Source organism: Astatotilapia calliptera, chromosome 18, assembly GCF_900246225.1.
Source record: "Astatotilapia calliptera chromosome 18, fAstCal1.2, whole genome shotgun sequence".
Classification (NCBI taxonomy): domain Eukaryota; kingdom Metazoa; phylum Chordata; class Actinopteri; order Cichliformes; family Cichlidae; genus Astatotilapia; species Astatotilapia calliptera.
The window spans coordinates 9,973,415-9,984,322 of NC_039319.1; the positions used below are offsets into that span (position 1 = coordinate 9,973,415).

Consider the following 10,908-nt stretch of genomic DNA (forward strand, 5'->3'; position numbering starts at 1 on the left):
GATGGCGTATTTGGTTTCCAAGTGAACTGCTAGAGTTCATTTCAGATGTGACCTTCCTTTTCTCTGTACTGCATATGTTAAACGTAATCATCCTGCAAGCGTATTTACTGTTCATGTATATGTATTTACTGTGAGAAAGTGGAGTGCTCTTTCAAAAATAGCCTTACTTCTCCTTTTTTGTGGGCAGAAACAGTTGGTGTGATGAAAACATTGTTGTCGGAGCACATGAGCAGCGTCTCTGTTATCTAATGGTTCATAATAGAGCATTCATTCTCGGTTATTTAATTCTCATTGGGTGTGTTAGGTGTGCTACTTGTAGGGCTGAAGTGAAAATGAACTGACTACAAAAACTCTAAACCTGAACGCGGATCTTCTGACGCTTTGGGTTTCCTGTGCACCGCAGCCGTGTTGGCTGTCTTGTGATAATGTGAAGCTGGCGAGCGTTTGGGTAGAAAATGAAGGATGTGAGGGGGAGCCTGTTTGGTCCACATCTGTGTCCTACTTACTAGAATCACTCACCAGCTTCAGATGTAGATGAGGAAACTTTGTAAGATGTACACACTTTTATCCCCTCTGCTCTGACAGACACTTTGTACCATTCTTTCTATAAAATGTGTCTGCCATATGGCATGGCTGTGACCTGGAGCACTTTGGATTTAATTTGAAATAAAGCAGGGTGATGGAGATTCAGATGTTCTCTTCCTGATGGAGTAATCAATCAGGTGATGGGATAATGTATATGCTTTTTGGGAAAGTGACATTTTCAGTTGTTTAAATTGTTTAACCCATAGTCCTCCAAAATAATAATAGAAATATTATAGTTTGCTGCCCCTCCCTGAACCTGGTTCTGCTGGAGGTTTCTTCCTGTTACAAGAGAGTTTTTCCTTTACACTGTCTCCAAGAGTGTGCTCACAGGGGGTCATCTGATTGCTGGTGTTTTTCCTCTCTAATATTGTTGGATCTTTACATTACCATACAAGTGCCTTTAGGCGACTGTTGTATTTGGCGCTACATAAATAAAAGTAAATTGAAATTGAATTTTTCACATCTTCAGTGTTTTGCTTTTTTTGGTTTTTGTTTTTCACAAAGAAAAAAAAAAGGGGGGGAAAAACTTTTTAAATTGTTGTCACTTTACTTTAGGAAAGTAAATAATCATTAAATCATATAAACTGTGTGCGAGAGAGCGCAGTTTATAGCTTTTTTTTTTTTTTTGCAAGTAACATGAATTTTGTGCAGTAAGCACATTTGTATTGTAAAAAGCATTTTTGCTTTGTGCCCTGTTGTTGGTTAATTTCTTACCCTGTCATTCAGTGTTGCTTAATAGTAAAGCTGTTAACAACAGCAAGCTAGATATCAGTGAATCCGTGTTAAAAAGAATAATGTTGAAATATTAACAGCTGATCTATACATTTGGCTCGTGGACTTATTCTTAATAACATTGCGCCTTGTCTTTTCAAATACCCGTGGTGTATTTTAAATGTATCATGGCCCTTGGACCGGCCTTGCTGGAGTCTTTTCATGATGTGATCCAGATGATCCAGGGGCCTGCGTGACCATGTGTCCCCAGCCTCGGTGTCCTCATCCTGCCTGCTGTGCTGCAGAGAGGCCCAGCTGCTGCTGCTACCGCTGCACATGCTCTCTCAGTAGTGAAGAGATGGCAACAGCAAGCTGTCTAACCTCCACAGTAACCGCCTTATGTAATCACTCTGGCTAGAGACAGACCAAAATAGCCCAGACTGAGCAGGCCTGCCCTCTTGTGGCATACAGCTGCCTTAACACCGGCCTAGCAGGCCTAAAACAGGAGTCAGACATGGCAGCCGTTTCCTGCAGCATTCAGTGTAGTATGTAAATATTTTAATGTACTGCACAGATATAGCAAAATGCATTATGTGCCATTTGTAGTTTCCAGCTGATCAGATCTGGAGTTATATTTTTGGGTTAGTTCAGTGAAGACGACGTATTTATGAAAACAATGGTCAATTATTTTATAGTTTTACAGTTTAGTGACTTTACATTTTCTATGTTGATGACTCTTTCCGCAGCACATACAAAATGGTTGGAAGACAAACAAACTTTAACTACTCTTCTGTTCCCTCCTTTGCAGTTTCCTGGACAGAATTGATTCTGTAAGACAGAGTGACTACACGCCAACAGACCAGGTCAGTTCTCCTGCCAGTGTACTCGGTATTAAATGTATAATCACCAGCAAAACCCTGCCTGCTGTTTTTCTTTCTTTTTTCCCCCTCCTTTCCCTGAACTGCATGTTTTGTTTCTTTGTGTTCACTACGTGTAGGACCTGCTACGCTGCCGAGTGTTAACTTCAGGGATTTTCGAGACGAGGTTCCAAGTAGATAAAGTGAACTTTCAGTAAGTCTCTGCTTAACTTTAACAAGGACATAAACACACACATTGAAGACATGTTTGTCCCCATTTATTGTTTGCCAACTTTTGTAAACCCTGTTAGCAGCTTGTGTAGCCAGGAGGTAATAAGGCTACTTTGAAAAAAAAAAAAAAAAGTCCAATTTGACATGGAAATTAAATAAAATAGTTGGGAACAGGGTTAAAATGGGACCTTTGGGGTTGACTGCACAAAGCTGATCCAAAAATCTGTGTTTCTAGATATTTGTCTATTTGATAAACAAAATGTATTTTATCTGTGAGTCAATGGAAAAAGGAAAGGTTTTATTTATTTATTTAAGTTTTCCTTTGGGTGAAGAGCCAAACTTTTTTGGGTGTGGCAAAATGTTTTGTATATAAGAAGAAAAAAGTCAGATTTTTAGGCAGAAAAACATGAAGCATGCCCGAACTAGTTGTGTAAACAGTACGGTCTTCCAGAAATGTTTCATCAGCTAAGAAACTATAGCCACATCCTACCGAACTAACTGAACAGCACACCAGGATTCAACATAACCATAACCATCTGATGGCCCGTTAAAAAGTAGGCTGGGAAGTTGATCAGCAGTTGCCAGCAGTATTTTCACATTAGTTGGTTTAAATGTGAAGGAAAGCTGTTTTTTGGGGTGGGGGGGGATTACACACTGATGCACACATAGCTCAGCTAACTTTAACTTTGAGTGTCGACAGCAACCACACCCCTCTACTGGGCCAAGCCTACAAAGGGACAAACGATTTACACTAATTATTTTCAGATTTGAATTATTATTATAAAATATAAATCTACTAGTAGATGATGCTATATTATCATAGATTATGGCAGCTGTAATCAGAGGAATTAAAGTGCGCTACTGAAAATGTGTTCTGCCGGCTCTGGATATTGGTCTGGTTTTGTAACACAGATCTGGCAACCCTGACGTGTACATATAAATACCAGAAGGTCTCAGTTTTCATTGCCACATTCCTCTTTGTTTGTTGTTTGTTGGTTTTTGATGAGACGCCATTATAAAGTACTTATGGGAAGGATCAGTATTATCATTGTGTTTCCAGCTCATTCCATTATTTACACCCCTATGAACAAAATAATCACGAGCCCCGTATTCCTTCTAAAATTGGTTTATCTAATATTGCCTTTTATGCAGCAACTTTTCCGAACTTCACAGAATTGTGAAAATGAGCCCATCTAGGTGTTTTCCGGATTTCCAGTAATTTTCTTTTTTTTAAAAACATTGGACTGTGCCTCCTTGTTGGATCACTGCCCTCTTGGGTGTTATTGCTATATTTACTCTGGCCTCGTGTTAAGAGCCTCAAATGTCATAAGTTTGTTCCTTTGAACAAAACCCTGAGCCCACAACCTGCTCAGCAGCTGGAAGATGAGGTAGAAATGCACGTCATAGAGGTGACTAAAATGCAAAATGATTCCCCTGCGGTCGACCAGTGTGATTTCTGAGCCTGTTGCAAGTTATTTACTGTTGGTTACAGTTATTAGAGCAGCCAATAAAGGTTAGAGTAAATGTTTTGTAACAGCTTTGATGATGTCAGATGAGGTGACCCATTTCCGCAGTCGCAGACACAACAGTCTTATTCTACCATCTGAAATGGGCCTTTGTATCACATTATATCATCCTAAACGACTGGTTAAAAAAAGGTCTGGGTCATGACTTCCCTTTGGGTGTGCGTTTGTCATTATTCGGCTTTGATAACTCCCAAACATCCAGCCAGGGACACACAGACATTACAAATAATTTCGCCCTTCGTAACATTTATTAATTAATGGATTATTTATGCGTCCACAGCCGTTCCGTAAGTGTCAAGGATCTCTTTTTGCAAACCAGAAGCACATGTAATACGAGACAGAAACACGTCTTTTGTGAAGATTTTTAATTTTATTTTGAGTCTTTATCAGGACAATCTGTGAAACAAAACTGGTGTGTCAGTGCCGTACAGTATGTACCTGATGCCCCCCAGTCCTGAGTGATATGAGCTCTTTGATCAGAAGAGGGCAGCAGCGAGTATCTGACCCATTACTGTCTCTTCCACAGCATGTTTGATGTTGGGGGCCAGAGAGATGAAAGGAGAAAATGGATTCAGTGCTTTAACGGTGAGACTTTTCCTCCTTGTTTTCCTTCAAATAGCCACACTGTACATCCTCGACCTGCAGCTCATTCTCCTCCCATTACATCCTGCCCGTCTTAAGGCATTTTCTCTCAGCTCCAGCATCCCGTCAGTTGCACAAGGACCAGTCCAAATCTTAAACTGGTATTGAAGAGCCTAGTCTTTTGACTTGTTTATAGTCAAATCTGAGCTGTCTCGTTTTTTGTTTTCCTTGACACAAAGTGCTCTTTTAGTCAGTTGTTTCTATTTTTAAATTTTCTCCTGGTTTTGGTTTGCATATTACTATAAATTTTGCTTTCCTTCTCACTGCGCTATTGTGTGTTTTTTAAACCTTGAATGTTAATACATTTCCCTTAACTGGAAAGCACTTTGTGTCCACTCCCGTAGTTTTGAATGCCATATAAATAAAGGTGATTTGACACGACTTGAATATACTCCTTAAGACCAGTGACGTCAAAATCTATCTCATGTTTTCTTCCAGACGTCACTGCGATCATCTTCGTGGTGGCCAGCAGCAGCTACAACATGGTAATAAGGGAAGACAATAACACCAACAGGCTACGGGAAGCTCTGGACCTCTTCCGCAGTATTTGGAACAACAGGTGAGTCCCTATTTGTTGTGGGGTTTTTTTTGTTTTTTTTAACTCAAAATGTTAGAAAATGCTCACTTTCCTTTCGCAATGAGAGAGAAGGCCCACATAAGGCTTAAAAAGTAGTAAATATAAGTAAATAAAACCTGCTTCTGTCTCACCTTTATCGTGATGTGTGTAAATGACTGTCAGCTTTATCTTTGAAAATCCCAAAATTTCCACGACTGAAGGGTGAAGCTTGTGCAGTTTCTTTAATGGTGTTTTTTTTCTTTTGTTTGTTTGTTTTCAGATGGTTACGCACTATATCCGTCATATTATTCCTGAACAAGCAGGACATGCTGGCTGAGAAAGTACTAGCTGGAAAATCCAAAATTGAAGACTACTTCCCTGAATATGCTCGCTACACCATACCAAATGAAGGTTTGTTCCTTTCCTAGTGCACCTGGCTCGTCTATGTCCAGACAGACTTTTGAATTCCTTGTATCGTCTGTATTAACGTTAAATTTCTTTTTTTTTTTTCTTTTTTTTTAGCAACTCCTGAACCCGGTGAAGACCCGAGAGTGACGAGAGCCAAGTTCTTCATCCGAGACGAGTTTCTTGTAAGTGTATCAGCGTATGTCTGAAGTGAGCTGAAGTCAATCAGTGTCCAGCCACGAATACACTTGTCCTGTTAATTCATAACTTAGTATTTTACACACGTACCTGTAATCCCAGCTGGGCCTGTTATGTTGCTTTGAACCTGATGAACCTTTTCTGGTGGTCCGACCTCCTTGTGGGGACAAGTTGTCCGCAGATGCGCAATGCTGATTTCAGCAGGTACTACTGCTGCTACGAGTCCTGCCGCTGATCGCGAAACACCTTCTGTAGGGTTAAAAATTAAATTCGGTTGCATTTGTTTTTACTATAAATGGCTGTAACGAAGCTGTTTTTGCATGGCCTTTTTTGTATACACTCTGTAGTCACAAATAATCTTTAAGACACAGATAACATTATTAAACAGATTATAACTTTACTAGTAGGACTTAATGCTGCAGCAATAACTTGAAGCATTTAGTTGAGGAAGTGAAGGGGTTACATCTGTTCTTGGTGTTTGAATGTGAGCTGTTCTGTGGCTGAATTTATTTCTTTCATATCAAAATAGTGACTCCAGCGTTTCAGTTTAATAGTGACCAATGTTGTTCTTATTTAGTGGGTAGAACAAATATGGGTCTAGTGTGGTTATCTGGCCAGTGTTTAACACGCTAGACACACTTATGGTCATGTAAGCTGTATTTAGGGACTGATTGCTCTAAAATTACTTGCCTCAGTTTCTAGTAATGACAGCGAGCTTGAAAGCTGTGAATTTCCCAGAAATAAATGCGTTATGATAGTATTCCTGTTACCTGGGACAGATACCTGGGAATATGTGTGACGGGAATCACGTACTCCAAATGTAGTGCACTTTTATGAAGAAGTATGCAAATTACAGACTTCCTCGTGTCACAACTATGTTTTGGTGCACATTGGTGAAAGATGTCATTTTTACAGATGCAAACTTTTTACAAAAATGAAGACGAAACAAGCGCGGCACAGTGTAACTGCACATAACTACTGAGCCACTTTGTCGTCAGGTAGAATAATATTTTAAGTGTGAATTGTTAGGGGAACCCCCTGCCCCCAGAGTGTTTTCATCAGCGTCTGATACACACATCAGTCAGAATTAAACTGTGGCAATCTATTCATGCCTGTGATGTGATATCTAACCCATAGAGGGCGCTAAAAATAAGAAGTTGAGAGGCCTTTATGTGTCAAAGTACTGAAAGTGCACAGAAAACTTAGAATAGCATTGGCATTAGCACATTAATCTTAAATATGCTGAGCAATATTCAAGGTAAGAAGCAGGAAAAGCTAAATGCTTCAGCTGAATTGAATAATTTAAATAATATATAGTAAGGCGTGTGCTTTATTCAAAGATGAAATAAAACTATTTATCATCACATTTACAAACAAAAAGAAAACTGATGTGTGAAATTAAGAATGGTTAAAGGCCTGCTAAAGTCAGTCAAACCCAGTGGTGTTCAGAACAGATGTGATCCAGATATTTTGAGTAAAATGACAGTGAAGTGCTCAGATGAGTCACAGTTTAAGCTGCAGAGGCAGGAAGTAGTGTGATTTTTAGGTGGGGATGGTGCTGTAAGAACTTTTAGCTGTAAAGAAAAATCAAATAATGAAGGGAAGAAACGAGAGCAGCAGATCTGAGAAACTGAGGGAACATCAGGGAGGCTAAACGTGTGCTCGTGGCGTGGAGGATGTGACGTGTCATGTCTGTGTCCTCCTCCTCAGCGGATCAGCACTGCGAGCGGCGACGGCAGACACTACTGCTACCCACACTTCACCTGTGCCGTTGACACAGAGAATATCCGGCGGGTGTTCAACGACTGCCGGGACATCATCCAGAGAATGCACCTGCGGCAGTACGAACTCTTGTGATGGGAGACCGACTCCGTCAGCCTTCTGTGTTTTTTTTTTTTTTTGTTTTTTTTTTCTCCACCATTCTGCAACCTTGACGAACCTTTCCTCCTGCTCCTCCCTGACTCTTCACCCCACATCCCCAGAAGAAACCCACCCCGACCGCCCCTCCTGTCGAGGACTACGAAGTACTACTGAAGTGTGTCAAATCCTCTTCCTCTTTTTAACTTCTTAGCTTTTTGTACTACTTTTTGTTTTCTCTCTCCGAGATTTCGTCCCCATTTCACAGATGTAAAAGGAAAGCTGGGGAACAAAGTTGATGTGTGCCGCTTCTTTTTTTTTTTTTCTTCTTCTTCTTCTTTTAATCCTTCCTTTTTGAATGCCTTGATTTTTGTCATTCCACTAAGCCTTGGGCTACCTCCTTTTATTTTATTTTTTGCCCCTTTGTGTCCACTTTTTTTGGGCTTTGTCTTTGGACTTGGACTGGTGGGCGAGGACACATAAAACACACCTGGAGGACCTCAGTGCAGAGGCAGTATGTGTGTGTAATGAAGAGAGGGAGGAATGCCATGTGAACGAGTGTGTGTTTAACCGCCATGACCCCTCACCACCTCTTGTAATAATTTTTATTTTTTTTTGGCCTGTCACCCCGCCCTCAGCCTCTCTGACCGCCTTCTTCTCCCCGCGTTGAAGACGGCTGGACGGAGAGGGAACCGAATGGATGAAGAGATAAATGCACTTTGCATCAGGTTCCTTAATAACTTTTGTTTTTTTTGTTGTTGTCGGTGTTTTTTTGTTTTTGTTTTTTTTTCCAGAGGAAGCATACACACAATGTAGCATCACAATATTTATTATCCTGTCGCCCTGCTTGCCGAGCTGCAGGGCGGACCGAGCAGCCGAGAAGACGTGTGGAGCGAGAGATTAAAGATGGGAGGGGGGCAGAAATTACGGCGACTAGAAGACGGCTTTTAATGAAGGAAAAGGGACTGAGCTCTCTGCACCTTAGCCCTGTTGCCTCCACGGACTCGGACCTGCCTCCTTTTTCCACACAAACCATCCTTTTAGCTTAGAGATACTGATGGGGAGGAGGGTGGGTGGGACGGGAGAGAAAAAAAATGTATTGTTTTGTTTTTGGTTTTTTGGGGGGGTTTTTGTTAACTTGTACACTGTGCAAGGTTGAATTATCCTGTACAGACTGTAAAATGTAATATTATTTTGTACAACTTAATTGAAAGAAAAACAAATCTACTTGTAGATCTTTGTGCCTTGATTATGGCTGTACCTGTAAATGAGCTCAGATGTAAGTATGTTTTCAACTGCGCTGTACAGCTTGATGTCAAACTCTATCGGCAGCGAAAGACTGCAGGTAGGGGACTTTCTCTGTAGAGTTTAGTTTTTTCTGGTTTATAAAAAAAAAAAGAAAAAAAAAGGAAATGCTGTTTAGTAAGAAATAAAAAAATAGGGGAAAAATCCTAAAAACCTGTATACATTATGCAAATTAACCACTTACCTGCAGTGAAGACCAGATGTTGCAGCGCCATGCCTTTTTTTTTTTTTTTTTCGTTCTTTTATTTTTTTCGTTTTCCCTCCTTTTATTATATATATTTTTTGAATTTCACAGCTTTAAACAAACATTTGAATTCCATTGAAAGTGTCCAAATTGCAACCTGGTGTTGTTTTAATAGGAACCAACGTTTTTTCGATATGAAGTGCGTGTGCGTACGCGCGCGTATGTGTGAGCGATCCGTACTGATGTGCGTGCCTGTGCGCATGTGTACATAAAACAAACATAGACTCACAGATGCATTGTGTGAGTGTGTGTGTGTGTGTGTGTTGGAGAGCAAGTGTGTATGTGTGTATAAAATTTTATAAATGTATGTACATGTAAATTTATAGGTCTATATAAATATATATGTACAATTATACATGTTTAATTATGTGTGTGCCTAGGTGTACATACCTATGTATGTATACGGTAAATATGTATACATACACACATAGGAAAGCATGTTTAGAATGGAGATGAATAAATGAGAGTGTGCAATATTAGTAATTCTTTGGTCCTTTGGAGCCATACCCGATGGCACAGGCACTATGAATGTGTGAGCAGCACCCAACAAGACGAGCTCTTCTCCTTGTACAAACAGCATCAGCCTTTTCTTCTGCTACAGTACACGTCTATCCCCAACAGAGAGTGAACTGACTGGAGGTGCAAAAACCTTGTTTGGCCTGGGAGGATGATTAAATGACATTTTTATTTTCTTTAAATAAAGAGGCACATTAGAGGACTTTGCTTTATTTCCATCTTGGTGTCCAGTTGTGTCCGGATTTTCTTTATTCATTCATTCAAAAAAAAATAAAAATAAAAATGTGGGAGACCGAAACGACCAAAACAAACAAAAACAAAAAATGATTAGATAAGTAAATCAATATGCCATTAAATGCACCAAATATTGGGCGAGCATTTATAAAATGTGAAACTAATAAATACTTAATACTTGGTATAAATCTCTAACATTAAAATGGTGTAAATGGTGATGGTCAGTATTTAATACTGCATCAAGTAAGTTTTAATTTGATTCTTTAAATGTTTACACGTGTGTCACTTTTCCACTTTATCTAATTTCCCATTGAATTTTGACTTTATACCCAATTTATTACTTTTAATATAATTTCTCATTTTCCTCACCCACAAATAGTTTTTCTATAGGTTATTATTTGTAATACAAAAGCAAATAAAGCAGAAATATTACTCGTCACATTCTACAAATTAATTTATATTTGATGCATTTTGGCCATGTTAATTTTAATTCCTTAGACAATAATTAATGAATTGATAAATATGCAAATTAATGCATCAGAAATAATAGTTATAAGTTATGCATAATTGTGTTTTCATGTGGTTCTGTTAGTTTTTTACAATTACATCGCCTTAACAATATTTTACTTTCTCGCATTAGTTATTAGTTTCGAAATCTGTTTACTTCTGTATTTTCTTCTGTATTGTTCATGCGTTTCAAAGTATAAATACAAAAGCAAATTAACCTAAATATCGATTTATGCCAATTGTTATGGATTTGTTAATACCTACATTTTTCATATTTCTTTCATGCATCTAAAGGCATGTAAGGGTTATTTAATTACTATATTTGTTATTTTTGCTGTTTTGTTACTAATATTTGAAACTATTGTGAGGAGAGTGAAGCTGGGTACTTTCGGTATCTTTTTGTTTTTAACTTTGAGATGATCATGATAAACAGTTTTACCAGATTTTACAGTTCTGGTTGATTAAACTTCACAGAAGGCAGGTTCAGCTAATAAAGTTAATAATGGCTGGCTGTGTGTGCTAGGAATGCATAGA

General features: G+C 39.0%; 1 protein-coding gene across 3 annotated transcripts in view; it reads left to right on the plus strand.

Annotated features, from left to right (window-relative positions):
- The window catches only part of gnal2 (guanine nucleotide binding protein (G protein), alpha activating activity polypeptide, olfactory type 2), a 54,052-nt gene extending 44,930 nt beyond the window's left edge, over nt 1-9,122 (plus strand). For 2 of the 3 annotated variants that reach the window (XM_026148657.1, XM_026148656.1), the window contains exons 6-12: nt 2,105-2,159; nt 2,294-2,367; nt 4,437-4,495; nt 4,991-5,111; nt 5,389-5,519; nt 5,631-5,698; nt 7,422-9,121. In XM_026148657.1, coding sequence (XP_026004442.1) covers nt 2,105-2,159; nt 2,294-2,367; nt 4,437-4,495; nt 4,991-5,111; nt 5,389-5,519; nt 5,631-5,698; nt 7,422-7,568 — 655 coding nt within the window. In that variant the 3' untranslated portion in view covers nt 7,569-9,121. Of the gene's footprint in view, nt 1-2,104; nt 2,160-2,293; nt 2,368-4,436; nt 4,496-4,990; nt 5,112-5,388; nt 5,520-5,630; nt 5,699-7,421 lie in introns of all 3 variants that reach the window. The other variant, XM_026148654.1, reaches the window with a different exon arrangement.
- The last annotated feature ends 1,786 nt before the right edge of the window (nt 9,123-10,908 follow it).